We start from the raw sequence: 17,063 nt of genomic DNA, 5'->3' as shown, positions 1-17,063 counted from the left end.
GCTTGTTCTTATAAGTTGGTGGATTATTTTCCACACTGGAAAGCTCCAACAGTACTTTATAGAGATAACTCTGGAAACAAGAAGTTACAGTAAATCATCTGTTCAGTAAATCCCCCTCTTATGTCTGAAAACCATAGCTTTTCCCCATTGAAATCTTTTGACCTCTGGCACCAACTGCTGCATTTCCACTCTATACATTTTGCATAACGAAACAGGAAATCGCTAATGATGATGCCAGATCTTCCGTGGCCATTTCAGAGAACATCTCCACAAAAATCTGCCCTCCTTGCAAGCAGAGGCTCTCCTTAGGGCGAGCCCCGGTGCTAAAAGAAAGCAAATCTAAAGCAAAACGCTTATTGTCTTAATAACAACAAAATCAAACCAAAAACCAAACAGAGTCAGAAACGTGGTGCCGGCGGTGCCGGAGCGGCACGGCGTGTGCGTGCCGGGCGGGGAGGGGTCGCGGGGCCGGGGGGCAGCGCTCAGCCCCGCTTCCAAGGGCGGCCCGGGGGGCTCCGCGTCCACGGCACCTGGCGGCGCGGCCCCGGTCCGGCTCGGCGGCGCGCCTCGCGCGCTCCCTCCGCCCGTCCATGAACACACCCGCGGCGGGAGGAGCGGCATCTCCCTCGCCGTCCTCCTTTCTCCAATTTAATTTCTCCCGGCCTCACGCCTCCTCCCGATTATTTGTATTTTGTTTTTAATCGTATATTCTTCTCGGTACGATTTTCCGCCGGGTTGCTTCTGCCTACCGCCGCCGGGAGAGGCTGCGCTGCGCGCCGGGGGGGTCCCCGCGGCTCCTCGCAAGGTAGGCGGCATCTGATGCAATCCCGGGGACGGGGACGCGGCGCCCCGCGCTGCCTTTGTCTCCGCTCGGGACCGGGGGGAGCCTGGCCGGGGCCCTCCGCGCTTTGTCCCCGAACGTGCCCGGCTTCCAACCCTACGAATTCGCGGGGCCGGCGGCTGGGAGCCCGGCGGCGTGGTGCTGGGGCGGCCTGGGGGAGCGGGGGGGGGCGGCCATGCGGCATCCGTCTCTGCGGGGGGGGGGGGGGGGGGGGGGAGGCCGCCGGGATGCTGAGCGGCGGCAAAAGGAAAAGCACAATATTAAAGGGGGTTAGGGGTAATTAAGCGATGGCGGGAGCAGCTGCGCTCTTTAGCTGGCAATGCAAAAAAATAAAATAAAATAAAATAAAAAAAAATTAAAAAGACCATTTTTTGGGGGTAGGAGCTTCTGAACGTGATCGCTGCGAACGCGGCCGGGCCCCGTGTACCGCAGCCCCCGTGCCGGGCTCCTGTAGGGCCCTGCCCCATAGCCGCGGCCGGGGGGAACTTGTGCGGCATTCGGAAAATGCGGGGTGGGCCCGAGCCGCGTGCGCGCGCCCGCGTGTGTGTGTGTGTGTGTGTGTGTGTGTGTGTGTGTGTGTGTGTATACATACATACGTGCGTACGTACGTGTGTGTGTATTAGATATATGAGCGTGTAACAGGCGGTCTGCTCGCTTTTTACCAGCCAAAGGCGAGGACGAAAGTGGGGGCATGTCCGAGTGCGTGTGTGTCCAGCCGCTCACATGTGCCCAGGTACAGCCCGCTGTGATGGGGGTGCGCCCCATTGTTTCGCCGAGTTTGCCCTGCAACCTGTAGCTGTCGTTTATTCACCCTTCTGAAAGAGGAGCTGGGCAGCGTGTAAAGCTGTGCTTTGTTTAGGTGGCAGTGGAAGAGGTGAAATAAAAGCCCTGCACGGCAGCAGGCTTTGTGCCTGCCACAGGTCCCTGTGTGCTCGTGGCCATTGCTACCAGCCGCATTCGGTGCTGCTTCCCCCCTGGTTTTAATGCTGCACAAGGAGGGCAGCCATTGCTGTGTAAGGGCGAGAAAAGGCTCATTTAGGTTGACTGAATACATTCTGGAGGAAATATGTGTATATATTCTGAGTCTAGAAGTAAAGGGAAGAAAGAGAGAGCACTGCTCCACGCAACTTCATTCCCCACCAAAGCGTCAACTCGGTTTAAAAAGCCACCAAAAGGAAGTTCCATCTGTTGCCGAAGGATATACATAGTGTCAGTAACTGCTGTTCCCACATGGCACTGAAATCAGCTGGTAACAACCTGTCCAAAATCCAGGCATTGCCGCGCTCCCAGCAAGCAGGGCCTGCTGCTGTGGCGTGGTGGAAATTCACTGACTCCAATGGGATCAGCTTCGCTGCCGCACTGTGTGACTCCTGTGTGACTTTGCCTTGAGGAGGCTCTCGTGGCTGAGAAGGCAGAGCAGAGAGCACGCTGCCCCAGGCATGCTGCAGCAGCAGCATCCCTGCCTGTCGCTGAGGCTGCCTGCCTCTGGCCTGTCCCCTTGTTGTGGGGCATCACACAGCCTGGTGGAGACCATGGTGGGCCCATGTCCTTGTGGCCAAATCCTGCCTTTCATAGGGGTTTAATGCCTGGAGGTGAGGATGGGAGGTCTCTGCTGGTGGGCTCCCTTCCTCAGGTCTCTATGCTGCCTTTCATCTGGATTTTGTCATGTGGATTTTCATCATTCTTTACAGGGGGCAGAGGGGTGACCAAGCAGAAATGGCACAGTTCTCCCTCCTGCATCCTGTCCGTTCCCACTGGCTTTTACTCAATTTGCTCATTTCTATAGAAGCAGCTTAACACCCAGCAGTACAATTACTGCCGCTTTAAAAGTTCATATGATGAAGGCAAATGAGATGTTGCGGGGGTATTTAAATGTTTCAAGCCTGAATGAAGTTTCCTTTCTGGCATGTAATTATTACTGTAACCTTAATCCAACCCATGAAGTCTGAGCAGCTACTCATGGGAAAAACAGCAGCCTGTTCATGTTGGAAGTGCTTTACAGCCCTTTTCCAGTTCTCTCTCATAATATTTGTGTAAAGGTTAGCAGCTAAATTTCACTCTGAATCTCCTACAGTAAAGGAAACCGAAGCAAAGAAATTACATGTAAATTGGGGGAAAATGAAGAAGTGAGTTGCATATGAACCTACGCAAACCTGTCTTTCTGTAGTACACAATGTATTTCAAATTGGAATATGAAAGCTGCTATTCAGCCCTGTGGACTCCTTCTTCTCGTTGCTTGCTGTGGCCCATCCTGCAGCACTCACAGCACAGCCCCTGTGCAGCACAAGAGTTCGTTCATTTGTGGTGGTGTGTCCTGGGACCTCTTCAGCAAAACCCGGCCTGTTAAGAGGATTTCACAGAGAAATATAATTAGGAAAAAATGTGACTATATTCCTCTGCCAAATGCCTTCCCTAAATTGACTGGGAAGGGCTCAGAACAGAAATGTACTTAAAACCATTTTCCTTTATGGCTCATCTTTAAGTGTTTTGCCTAAAGTCATGAATCACTGGGTGAATCAGGCGAGTGTTTTATGATTTCTGATTTGCCTGCCTTTGATCAACTGAGCGGCCTGTTGGGACTTAATCTGGGATTGTCCCCCCTCCTTTGTGCAGCGTGGAATGGGATGCGATGGGGAGCACTTTCCTGTTGCAACACAAGGTCACAGTGCTGAGGAAGGCTGAGCACATGTGCAGATTGCTCCTTTGCCATCACATCCTTTTCCGATCTTCCTCGTCAAGTCCTCTCTCTCACTTGTTGGTTGCTCCCCCCATCTTATGTTGTAACTGTTCATTGCACAGGGTCCGTGAGAGGGAGGAGGCTGGTTGTGAAAGGTGGTAGCTTGCAGCCACTGAGCCAACAGCTGCAACTGCTGGAAGGGCTGATGTCCACCACATTGCCACATTGCCTGGCAGTGCTGCTGCTGGTGGTACTGGTACTGACACCTCGGTGGCTCTCCTTGGCCTCTACAAGCAGGGATCAAATGGGATGAGCCTGCTTCCTTCCTCCAGCTCCCTGGGCAGTGCCGGATAGCTGGAGGCAGTGACATTTTCAGCTCCACAGATGTTTGCTCACTGGATGTGAGTCAGTCTTTAATTTATTTCCAGGCTCTTTGTTATCTTGGTAGTGCTCCTCTCATCTCTCAATTTTGTCCTTCCTGTAGGTTAGGAGTAAAACGGGAACTTGATGTTCCAGATGTCAGGTGTCTCTAGCAGAAAGGAGAGGTTTGCTTCCTGGCTTTTCAACGTGATACTGTCTAAAACCTATTATTGCTTTCTGTCATTTAAGTGAATAGTCCATACGCAGTGTTTCAGGCTTGGCATATCTTTATGTATACCCATAGAGTCTTATTGGTCACATTGCTGTTCTTTAAAAGAACATTCAAAAGTGCAGGCAAAGATGTATCATATCTCAGGCTTTCCCTGAGAAGAATGAAACAGCATGTGCAGAACTCAGGCACTGCATTCTGCTGCCTCCTAACTGACTAAGAGTGGGGGCTTCTTGGCAAAACTCCTTCTGAGCAAAAAAAAAAAAAAAAAAAAAAAAAAAATTGTATTTCTTTTAAGTAAATTGACTTGAATTCCATACTTGAAATTTCTTAGTGTGTCTTGGATATTTGCCATCCCAAAGGCTGCAGGAGATGCACTGTGATTGGAGCACACGGTAAGTGTGCAAGTTGACGTGAGGAAAACCATATCCCAAGATGGGCATAATGGTGTCCAGCCCCACTCCACGCCCTGTCACATACCGGATCAGCTCCTGGGCAGCCTCCCTTCCTAAGGTGGCACTTCTTGAATTATATCCTTCATAGGATATGACAGAATACCCATGAATTAAGTCATCGTTATCACTACGGGTGATGATACTTTTAGATATGCTGCTTCTAGCATGTTTCTAGGGGCATTTTTCTTACGTTATACCTCTTCCAGGTACTGCCTAGAAAGGATTCATGCTTGAGCCAAAAGAAATAAAGTTAGATTGTCTATATTAACATATTTTTTCAAATACAAACTTTGTGTGCCCACTACTGCCAGCGTGGAGCTTTTGACTTTCCAGAAGAGAGGAGTTGCAGGGCTCTTTTTGTTTTTCTTTTGATGTTTCAGAAGGCAACAGAGAAAAAGAGTCCGGCTTTTGGAATGTGTTTTAATGGCTTGTGAAGGTCTCCATATCCTTGAGAAAAATAAACTCGTTTTATCTTCTTGTGTCATCTTACAGTCCTCCTTCTGAAGTCTGTGACCAGTTGTAATCTTTCCCATATTCTACAAGGAGCATGGAGGGAATAAATTATCTGTTGTGGGATTTGCAAGACATGTCATGGGATGTCTAAAGAGAAAGCCAAGCTCCTAGGCCTGTGCAGGGCTTTTTCTACTGCACCGGAGGCCTGGATCAGCTACCAAACACAGACTTCTGAGGTTCCTTTAGAAGTGTCTTTAGCTCTTTCCTGTTTTTCTCTTGGGGCAATTCATGCTTCAAGAAGTGTTTGCCCATGTGAGTGGGAAAGTCTGAAGAAGGGCAAAATTCTAATTCTTTTTCTTTCTGCTTTAGTCTGTGTGTGTCTGGAGAGAGGTTTGATTGCAGGGATCTGGAACTTCTCTGTATAAGAGGTTTAAAGATGGGTAGAATTGCGAGCACAATGAGGTTGCTGCAGTCACTGTTCAGATTATTTTTAATTCACATTAAAAGGCAATAAATAATAAGTTCAGTCTAGGAATTATTGCCAACACAGCATTTTTATCTGCATTTACCTTATTACACTGTTCAAACGAAAAGGCTTTCAGTAAAAATACAAACGTCTTCCAGCTCAGAATCAACGTACAATGACTCTTGTGCGGTGAAGCATTTATATTTTTCCTTTCCCACAGCATCAATGGCACCAGCAGCAGATACATATCTGGCTTCTTTTCCCCATACTTTTGCAGAGCCAGTGTGTAGCATGAGGGATGTAAAGCTGGGATCTCTACCCCTTGAGGCTGTGGGTGTTCTCAAGAAGCCAAGTGCCTACCATCACCTGCAATATAAACAGGCAGTTTGGGGTGAATTGCGTGTGACCACCTGTATCCGGGCCTGTGGGGGGAACCAAGAGTGATTATCTCTGATGAAGAGTTTGTGCTATTTATATCTAAAGGAAAGTTTCTTTACAAAATTTTTGAGCTTTAATTGGTTTTTGTTTTTTGGGGGGCATCACACATATCACTCTTTCTCTCTGAATCTTGAAGCACTTCACTGAATGCTTTTGTCACTATTGTCACCCCAGCTTTACAGTTGGAGGTGCTAAGGACAAGGTAGTTATCCTTTGCCAAAGCCTCGGAATAAGTTCCTGCTGTGACAGTCAACGTTTCAGGCCTCAGCCCCACAGTTCTCTCTCTGCTGCCCTCATGTTTTGGCACTGAGGTCAGGTTTTCTCATACTTGGAAATGCAATGTATTATTTCACTTCACAGTGTTTTTAGTTTCAGGGTTCTGTTTTGTTTTAGTAAACCACTTAACCTAACAAGAACCCGGTGCAGACTCCAAGATGCTGTCATGCTGTTGCAGGAGCCACTCATCTGTCTGAAATCTGGAATCTGCTGAAGTTGTTGCTGGTGGGTCAGCTGGCGTCAGCTGCACCAGCATCTTCATTCAAACTTTTTTTTTTGGTGGAATCTGAGCTTTAGTTAAAACAAACAAACAAAGAAGTCAGCACTTTTGTGCTCCAAAGATTCCTTGCAGATAAATCAGCCAGATGCACTCCTGTAGGTCCAGCTCACAGTGTAGCGGCTGCATGGCAGTAGGAAGGGGCAGCAGGAGCTGCACACCAGCGAGCCACAAACATGCTGTCTACCTCACAGAAGGGTGAATTTCAGCTGCTATTTTTGCACACACTCGGCATAGAATTCATTAAGCACAAGCAGTGTCAGGGCTATTGGGAAAATCCTCCTGGGGGACAAAGATGCAAAAGAGCCCCCAAAAGGAAAGTTATGCTTGAATTTTAGACGAGCCTCTGCTTGGCTTTAAAATGCCTGATACAGATCTCAGTACACATTGCCACTTCTATTAAGGTGCTGTTTATTTTAGGAACTCAGGGTCACAAGAAGCCTCAGGATTCATCATGCTTGTTCCTTGCCGCCTCACAGCCTCTGCCTCCTGTGGCTTTATCCTTTTATAAAAAGATCACGCTTTCCTTCCAAAATAAGTAGACTACTTTATGCCCCTGGGAAGACTGCTCCAGAATGTCACCATCAGAACCACCCCTTGTTCACTGGTTTGCAGCCGTTTGTCTGCAGCTGGCGTCCATTTTGCATTGCACCAGCCTTGTAAAACACTGGCACTTGCCCTTGGTGCCCATGCTCTGCACTTGCTGTGCAGGGGAGTTGAGGAGTGCCTGGCCAGTGTCCCTGCACACAGTCCTCCCCCAGCAGCCATGTGCCCTCCCCATGCCTCCGTAGCTGGGCATGAGCTGCTCCTGTAGGCCGGGTGGGCCCTGCTCCACCACCAGCACAGTGCCTCTGCCACAGCCTGAGATCATGAGGAAGCTTTTGGAGGACTGAAAACGAATGTACTTTTCTCAGAAACTTAAAAGGAAAAGGGCTTCTTTGCAAAGCCCTCCTCTGCCCGGGGGGATGTGGTGTAAGCCAGGAGTATTGAGCCCTATAAACTTACTTGGAGCAGGCTGGTGTCACAGACTGCCTGAGAGTAGCGTGGTGGCTTTGAGGCAGCTCTGCAAATTTGAGGAAATATCCCCAAATAAATGTGGCCTGTGGGCATTCACCAAGTACCCCAAGACGAATTGTAAATTATTGCTTGGCAATGCAGCACAACATTCATTCACAAAACAGGAATGAAATGACTGTGGTATGGGTGCTTCTGCATCACGCAGGCACTGTTGTTCCATTTGAGTCAGGCTCCTGAAAAGGCTGGCCTTCAGCTGATTTGCATTTCTAACAAGGAAATGTGCCATGGAGCAGCCCTATCCAAATTGCCTTTTGTGCTTTTCATGGTGCCTTTATGTAACGCATCTAACAGTGGAGTTGCCTCCCGGTCAGTAAGTAGTAACTGCTTGACACAAGATGTATGTTATTCATTCTTCCTATGAGATGTGTTCTTAGGAATTTATTTTTGTCTGGTTTTGTCCTTGTTTGGAATAAGTGTCACCATACACAGAGCAGCCTCTGTACCTCTTCTTTACCAAGAAAACCCTAACATACTCAAATACCACGAGTGCAGACATCAGTAGAACAGAGTGCTGCAATAACACTGCCTCAGTGTTCCTCTATTTAGCAGCAGCATGAACTTGAAGTATTTTATATTTTTAAGTAAGGGGCAACATGGAGAATGTACTGAAGATGAACACTGAATAACTAAAGGTTCTTGGGCAAGCAGATAATTTTTCTTCCTTAATTTGTAAGTCATTGAGTCTCTACTTCTGAATCAAAGATGATAGGTTTGCACCCTAGTTTATAACTACAGGCACCATCTTCTGCAGTCAGTTGTGGGACTGGGTAAATCTGTAAGGCAGGTGGAGTTGATCTCACTAAGGGGAATGAAACATCACTACTGGACTGCATGACTTCTGTTAAAACCAGGAGTGCTTCTACTGATGTCAGATAGGTTGGCGAGGATGGTCACTCATATCCAGGTTTCACTGTGTTCTGGTAACATTACGTACCTCTGGTGTGTATTTATTGGCCTTTTATCTTGTCTTACGTAGGTTGCTGATACTGTGGCTGCCATTTACCCACCAGATCCCAACCAAACGCTAACATTTCTAAAAACACTTGGATACGTACAGTTCCTTACCCAAGATGCCGTTCAAAGCCGGATTAGAACTGACTGAATTACAGAATATGACTATCCCTGAAGATGATAACATCAGCAACGATTCAAATGATTTCACAGAGGTGGAAAATGGCCAGATAAATAGGTGAGTATTTTTCCATTGACACTGCCTGTGCTAAGAAACACACTGTTTAAAAACAGCATTCTAATTTTCAGTATAAGTTTTGAATTATTCATTACCAAGTCATGCTCCATTTGAAGACGTAATTTGAATTTCATATGTGACATCTGTTGGGCATAGGCTGCAACAGCAGATAAAGCAAAGAGAGTGACAATTTATTCATCGTTTCAAATCTTTCAAATTAGTCTAATAAAATGAACAAACATATAATGTAGCAAAGAGCCCAACATTCTGAAACGTCTACTTGCACACAGCAGAGAAGCAATAATAATAAATACAATTAGACCGATAGAATAATTTGGAACAAATTGCTTTGTTGACCTTTCGATGACAGCTGAAACCTGCCTGGCCACATCCACGTCCCCAGGCTGGTGGGGATTTGCAGCTGGCACTGCTCGTAGTTGGGCAGAATGATGAGAGGCAGCAACCACTCTGCCCTAGAGCACAGAGGCTGAGGAGCTGCTCAGAGACCTGCACCTAACTTGTATCCAGATAGAGAATGCAGCTCTTTGTCAGTTCTAGTAAAAACTGGCCAATTGCTTTTCCTATAGTATAGCAGTTTACCGAAGAGACTTGTTCCTCATGATAGTGCATCTTCCAGGCCTCTCTACCAGGCACCAGCATTTCACAGGTGCTGTTCTCTGCTGTGTGCAGTGTGGGTTTTGCTGTGCTCCAGCTGGGTTTTGCAAGCTGCAAAACAAGAAGCAGTTTTTCGACCAAGCTCCCAGTCAAAGCACTGCACTCCAGGGGCAAGGGCAGGGGCAGTGGCAGGGCCTACAGCCAGCCCAGCTGGGAAAGCTATGGAGTGACCACCAGCTGTGCCTGCTGCAGTGTGACCACATTGTGGCTGCGCCAGTGGAGATTAGGGTTGATCAGGAATTTTCTGATGCAACCACTTTGAAGGAACATGCCAGGGTGAAATGCAAACCACTTCTGTTTCAAAACAAAACAAAACAAAACAAAAAACCCTCGGACTTTGTCAAAACAAAACAGTTCCTGTATGAACCTGCTGGCTTTCATGCTGGCTTCCTTGGAGCTCAGGAGCTGACACTGGTAGAAGCATTCCCTGGGTCCTGCTGAGGATTTATGTCCTTGACAGGAGGAGTGGTGGCTGTGCCTTCTAAGCTGTTGTCTGGTAACTGTCAGGGGAAAAGCCCTGTTAGCCCGTCATCTTTCATTGAGCCCTCATAGAGGCTGAGCAGGGAGAGTGCTGCATGCATGTAACCCACAGTGCACACCTTGTGTTTTATGGAGCTGTGTGATGATGGCAGCATCTGAGCAGGGTTAAGTTGGAATAAAAACTGGGTGAAGAAAGTGTCAAAACTGAGACAGAATTTCTAAGTCCTGTTCTGGCTCTTCAAGCACGTGAGTATATTCCATTGTTTTCCACTCCATGATGGAAATCCCATAGCTATGTCAGAAAACACCCAGCCTCTGCATACTATGAGGATAAGGGGTGTATGCACATTCGTATTTTGTGCCATCCGACACATGGTGTGAGGCCTTGTGAAATGCCAAAGTCCACCAATATCAGTGGGACTTTTTATGTTGATTTCACTTGAGCTTTAGATTAGATGTGTAATTTTCAACCGGCATTTTTTCGTTGTTGTTTCAGCTTGTCTGATTCCACGCACTGTACTTCATTTTGAACCTTTTTTTTTCTTTCTCAGTGCATTATTTTTTGAGCAGAATGTAGAACAGTATTTTTAAGGGTCTTCTGGGGACAGTGCAGCAGTAAGAAGCTGATACCAGGTCTGATTTAAACCCCAAATATTTCCCCATCTTAGAAAGGAATTCTGTAGTTCCCTTTAGATTTCCAGCATTTCCTGGGCCTGAATATGCATTTATATATTCAGAAATGGGATATTATTTGGGAGGAGCTCTACTGGGATGGGTTTTTCTGTGCGTGCAGATGTTGAATATTTTCTGAAATACAAAGGAACATGCATCAAATACGAATATGGATTTGCCATCTTTTAATGATTTATCCTGGCTACACCTCTTTGCCATCACTGAACGTGACATAAATCAGTGCATAGGTGACCTGTTGCTTCCTGTGATAGCAGGACAGATCTGCTAAGCCGTTCAGCAGACTTGGATCTGTACCTGTGATGATGCTCACAGGAAGCTGCTGGCTGAATGTTTGTCCTAGTCTGCAGCTATGAGCAAGTTATTAGCACTCCTTGTCTGGTTGACAAGGCTGCTGGTAGCTATACCCAGATCTGGTCAGAGTTTCATAGTGTAAGCCAAAGCAAGCTTTCTTCTGCATTTCTTGTTCCTGCTTGCCCTGGAAATCTTTGCCATCACTCAAGCTGCAGCTCCATTTAAGAAACTGCCTGAGGATAGAGTTCTGTCATCTTGGCAAAATGAGCTTTCCCTAACAAATGTTTAAGGCATTGTCAAATATCAGTTTAAGTTAATTATGTTTAAACATATCTGAGATGGCTAAATGGTTTTAACTCTGCTTAGCCAAAATGGTTAGCTCCAGGATATCACCTTTATCAAGCATTTCTCATTTAAGTCTTTAATAAATTAAATTTGGAGACCGTGGTTAAGTACGGTCCTTTTAAAGCCACTTTATCAATAAGACTGAGTTTCTGCTTTTCACTAAATCAAGGCAGAAAAATAATTTGATTACAGCATTCTTTCCAAGCCAACTGTGAGGCTTCTTTCATCACAAGGGTGAGCTGATCGTCTTTTGACCAGGATATTCTGTAAATGCATCTGAAAAGTTTTGCATAAACTGTTTGTGCTTGACTGTGATGTAGGAAGCACACCAGGAAAGCAGAAACATACAAGAACAAGTTATGATTGGGTATGATGAGGAGAGCATTCAAAATGAAGACGACAAACAGCCCAAATGGATCTCACACTTGTCAGGGCCCACAAGGCACTGGAGGCTTGTGCTGCCTCACTGTGTGTTTCTTTAGGACCTGTTGCTGGCTCTAGTCCTTCTGTGGGCTGGGAGGATCCTCAGCAAAAAAAAAAAGTCATATTGCTTTATTCAAGTCAGGTTCATAAAGCTAAAATATACACCGTTGTGACAATGATTAGCTCACTTTCTAAATGCAGCTGTTGAGCGGAGCAGATGCAAGGCACAATTTAATAAGAAATTATAGTATTCCAGTCTATGTTCTCCTTTATGTACTGTAGTAAAAAATAAATAAATAAATCCTGAAATTAGATTAAAAAAAAAAAAAAGTGTATATTGGGAAAATTAGTTTCTGTAGAATCCATCTGACTGCCTTCTCCCTACTTTCTTTTATTTCTTCCATTTATTTTCTCTTTCTGAACCTGAGTTCAGCAACGCATTCCATTTGTGAGCAGCGTGGGGTGTCCCACGGCTCATCTGTACCACCTACTGAGCATGGACCCGAGGCAACCTTCCTGTCCAGGCTTGCCAGTTACGTTACCTGCACCAGTGCATGTAGCTACAGACAGACAGACGGACATCCCACAGCCACAGCTGGCAGGCAGGGCTGGGAAGCACCCTGTGCAAGCTGGGCAATGCTGTGCCTCTCACAGAAGGTCCTGCATCTGACTTTGCCTGCCAGTACACACTGTACCGCAGAGGTAGAGAAAAGTGTGCCCTGCAACACAGTAAATGTGGAGTGGATGAGGAACACACCTTGTCATAGGAGATGAGAGGATTTTAGCATGGCTGACTCCAGAGAAAGTACTTTGGAATAGCTTATCTAACCAGATGTTTTCTCCACTGCCCATCTGGAAGGAAATAATGCATTTGTTCCCTACTGAAAATACCAATAAAAACTCATTTCTGTTGAAAGTATTGAAATGAAAAATTCCAAAGTTGCTTTACATTTGAGCCATGTCTTTTGGATGTAGTCTTTGTCACGTACTAGCTCTTTAACAACAGTTTTCATTGATCTTTAGTGCCAGGTGGTGGTAACGATAGTATCTACAGATTTGTTATTTTGGTGATTATTGAACAGACTGAATGCGTGGGGCTGAGCAGGAGCAGGGGGAGCGAACTGGCTGACTTCTTACTCCAACTAAATCTGAAATGACACATGATCTCCATGGTTGACAGAAGAAGGCAAAGCCCACAGATGTTCCCAGCAGTGCTCAGAAACACAGAAGAGACAAAACTTTTCTGTGCGCTCCTGCTTGTACAAATTGCCTGCGGGGTGTTTCGAGAGGGAGCCGGAATGTCTTTGTCAGACCGCTCACACTCAGCTGCCTGTGCTCAGCTTTAAACAGGCATGGAAGAAAAAGAAAGCATATACTCCGAATCTACAGAAGATTGGGTTGAGATTTGATTCCATCGGAGTGAAATGCCTTCCCGATGAGTTTCAGAAAATTAATTTTGGATCGGTTCACCTTAGCCGTGATTGCTTTTCACTCCTTAAAACAGTGGGGGAGGATCAGCCGTACATCCCAACTGCTTTAGGGCTTTAGAGACTGGCTCAGTATATTTTGCAGTGAATTAGTTTCTGAAGTTAACCGTTTAAAAAATAAAAGAGAAGCCTATGTCTGGTTTATATACAGAGCAAATCGAAGCAGACTGATGGTAGGAATCAAAGTTGCCACACAAACAGCAATAATTGCACAGTCAGAGTCAGAACTGTGAATCTTTGGCTGGGAGATGTTCCCAGCTGTGGGAAAGGGCCATTAGGGCTGGTCTTTGTGTTCAGCTCACTCCTTGCTTTAAGAAGAGCCACTGTAATCTGCATTCAGAATAAAGGAAGCTTGGTGACAGCAGCTGGGTAGGTATGTGTTACGAATGATGGCTGCTGTAGGCAGTGCCAGAGAACCATCTGTAAATTAGCAGAGATGCCAGGGACTTAATTATGCATAAACCTTTTGGAAGATCAGTAGCTGAAAGAATGCTTTGCACAAAGTAAAATTGTTTATTGAAGAGTGGTTTTGGGAGAAACTAACAGCTTACCCTAATCAGAAGTATCAAAAATCCATTGCATACTGACACACAAAGGCAAGAGGCAAATCTTGCTCTGGTGACTGTGTGTGTGTATTAGGAATAGAGAGCTAGTGTAGCTGTAGAGGAAAAAAATTCATTCAGCTCATGTTCCTCTGCACAGACATGTTTGATTTTGCAGTGTGGTGAATTTTGCACTGAGTTTTGAAAGGCTTTTTGGTGACCGTACAGCAATCCCAACAAGAAGCACGCCCACAGGGCACATGGCCTGGTTTAGGATGGCCCTGGCAGCGCTGCTGCCTGCAGCACCTCATTTTCCTCTTGGCTCCAACCACACCAACCCCACAACAGCCGCAGAAGGTTTGCACTCAGCAGCTTATCAGTGCCCTTTCATTACTAGATCTCCTAAAATTCCAGTCCCTACACGTTTATTCTGATCTAGTGGCACCTTTATTGCCGCCCAGTCTGTGCTGGCATCAGGAAAGCATAATTGGGCTCCTTTAACAGTTACAGGCTTGACCTTTTCTTGTGTGCAGCTTGTGTACATTGTGTATTTTGTGATCACGTGCTGCTCATGGAATTAATTTGTTTGCATTTTCTAATGGCTCTTTGCTGGAAATTAATACTCTGACGTTTTTTCAGCAAATTTATTTCGGACCGAGAGAGCAGGAGAAGTCTCACAAACAGCCACTTGGAAAAGAAGAAATGTGATGAATATGTAAGTATTTCTGTAGACTTTCTCTTTGTCAGAATTAACTGTCTGTCATGTGTGGAGAACCCTTGGATATAGTTTTCAAAAGAGCTGAGTACAGGCATGTGTAACTGAAATACGAAAAAGCCAAAAGGCATTTTGGTTCAGGTAAGGGAAGTCCTCTGGCCCTTGCTGGGCAGGAGGCATGTCTGTTTCCATGGGCTTATAATACATCATTCACACACCTAAGATGTCCCATGGGCATGACAAGAGATGGATTTTAAAATTCACACTGTAAGTATGAGTTGTATATTGCCCGTGCTACTGATGTGAGTTTACAAAACCAGTAGAGCAGCCATCAGAATATAAGTGTGAAAAAGAACAGTGGCCTTTTTTCTCTTTCAAACCTCACAGTGCTCCCACAGCAGTAGCTCTTTCTCTCTGATTAGCCTGCAGATTGGGGTGTAGGGGCATTCCTGTGCTCTGTTCCAAACTCCTGTTGACACACAAACATTTGTTTCTCCAGATTCCAGGTACAACTTCCTTGGGAATGTCCGTCTTCAACCTCAGCAACGCCATCATGGGCAGTGGCATTTTAGGCCTCGCTTTTGCATTGGCCAACACAGGAATCTTCCTTTTTTCGTAAGTGTGAATGGGTTGAGGAGCTGAACTCTGCTCTGTGATTGAGTGATTGATGGTCTACTGGAAATGTAATGTTCTTTTTCACTGCTTGAAGTAGCTGACCTGTATAAGTAGCTTGGATTTCAGGGTACTTCTGGATGGGTCAGCTGTGTCACATCTAAAAATGTACTCATACTCAACTACAGCTTTTAAGCCTGAAAATGTTAGCTACGTTTTTCAGTCATATATTTTTCAGTCAAAATGGTGTCGGGGGGAAAAACACTAGTTGTGCTTCTAGAGCAGATTAAGGCCATGTCATTAACTGCTGACCTGAGCCTCGCCAGGAACTTTTCCTATGGTCTGCAAATTGCACATACATTGAAAAAAGCAAATTTATTCAGTAGTAATACTTGCAGTGTGACAGTACTCACTTCTTACTTGTGTCCCAGAATCTCTACAGCTTTCAGCAAAGCATGAAGCAATATCTAGTCTTGTAAGCAGGAAAAAGGAATATTTATATTCTTTTAAATGTCAGATATAATATTTTCATCTCACTCCCACAGTTTCTTCAGTTTCTTATGTGAGAGTCCTTAAGAGCCAACATAAATATAGCCAAGATTTGAGTGTAAAAAAAAAAAGCTGAGGTAAAGTACTTTACCAAAAAAAAAAAAAAAAAAAAAAAAGCAGCATTTCATAAAACAGAATTGTATAGTTTAAAAATGAAACAGTTGCCAATGAATGAATAAGACCCGGAGTACTGTGTTATTTTGGTTTGCAGCATGAGGCATTTCATTGTGAAAAGTGATTGTTAAGAAATCAGTTGGGAATTGTGTGCAGATTCCAGTAATAAATGTTCATTGAGGGAAAAAAACACAATAATTTACAGTATTTGAGAACCGCTCAACACAGTTATTAAGTTTACAGATCACTCTGCAGAGGTGTCATTTCTTAAACATCAGATCCTAAAATTTCTGGAACCAGGTGGTTTTTTTGGGTTGGTTTGTTTTTTGAAGAATTATAATGTGAGCTCTGCATATAGCAGAATGAATGGCCACAGTGGTATGTACAGCCATCTGCTCCAGGATTTTGTGCCAGTATAGCTGCAGCCATGCTGCTAGAGTACAGTTTGCAGTGGTTGGGTGAAATCTGGGAATAATCCGAGGAATTAATCCACTTACATTAAGAATGTACAAAGCCTCATTATTGTTTTGCAACTAAGCTGGGCAATAAAGTAGCAGGACTCAAATTTAGATTTTTTCTTATGCAGAGGGACTGAGTTTACTTCAGTTCTGCTGAATTTAACCAGCATGTGACACTAACCTCTCTGTGGTTCTCTACCATACTCTGATAAGGACAATGACAGAGGTGGGCAAAAACTCTTGTAACCAAAAAAAGCTCAGCCTAGTTGCCTCTTTTGAGATAATGGTCTAGAATTAGTTGTAAAGGCTGGTAGCCCTGCCTGAAACAGGGGGGTTGGAGCTTGATGATCCTTGAAGTCCCTTCCAACCCAAGCCATTCTGTGATTCTATGATTAATAGCGTCTCACCTATTGACTAAGTTCATCTTGGTTTGAGTAGTGAGTGTGTAAATACATACCACCTAACTGCACAAAATCTGCCGAAGACACATGTTTGGTAGTTTTATACAGCAAATAACAGCACTACTCTCTCCTGGATTGTGTTTAAGAGTGGATAATTGTTCCTGATAGCTTTATGATGCTCTTAGATCTGTTGGCTTGGAGATCACTCAGCCTGCTAAAAGGTAAGGAAGCTATCGGGAACTAGCTGACCAGTCTAGCTGAGATTTTGCTTTTGAAGCCTGGAGACAGGTCATTCAAATGTGTTTTCTGTAGTTATGCCTGAAAATTGAAATGCTTGAAATAGACTTTTACCATACATACTTTTACTCACAGTTAAAGTTAGACCATTACTTTTACAGTTTTGGTCACACTCTCATTCAGTACATTTTTTCAACAAATGTATAGTTCTGCTCTTTATTCCAAATATATCTTAGAACTGTCTCTTCTTTACAAGTGATAAAGGATAAAGTCTTGGAAAAGATTCATATGATTTTTGCGCAT

General features: G+C 45.0%; 1 protein-coding gene across 1 annotated transcript in view; it reads left to right on the top strand.

The window, feature by feature from the left end:
- Window positions 1-546: 546 nt before the first annotated feature.
- The window catches only part of SLC38A1 (solute carrier family 38 member 1), a 38,118-nt gene continuing 21,601 nt past the window's right edge, over window positions 547-17,063 (top strand). Inside the window, exons 1-4 of the mRNA XM_015855030.2 lie at window positions 547-805; window positions 8,526-8,738; window positions 14,314-14,389; window positions 14,889-15,004. Coding sequence (XP_015710516.1) covers window positions 8,620-8,738; window positions 14,314-14,389; window positions 14,889-15,004 — 311 coding nt within the window. The 5' untranslated portion in view covers window positions 547-805; window positions 8,526-8,619. The remainder of the gene's footprint in view (window positions 806-8,525; window positions 8,739-14,313; window positions 14,390-14,888; window positions 15,005-17,063) is intronic.

The sequence above is a fragment of the Coturnix japonica genome, chromosome 1, assembly GCF_001577835.2.
Source record: "Coturnix japonica isolate 7356 chromosome 1, Coturnix japonica 2.1, whole genome shotgun sequence".
Taxonomy (NCBI): domain Eukaryota; kingdom Metazoa; phylum Chordata; class Aves; order Galliformes; family Phasianidae; genus Coturnix; species Coturnix japonica.
The sequence above is the reverse complement of the archived record's forward strand: the minus strand, read 5'-3'. Positions and strand labels throughout refer to the sequence as shown.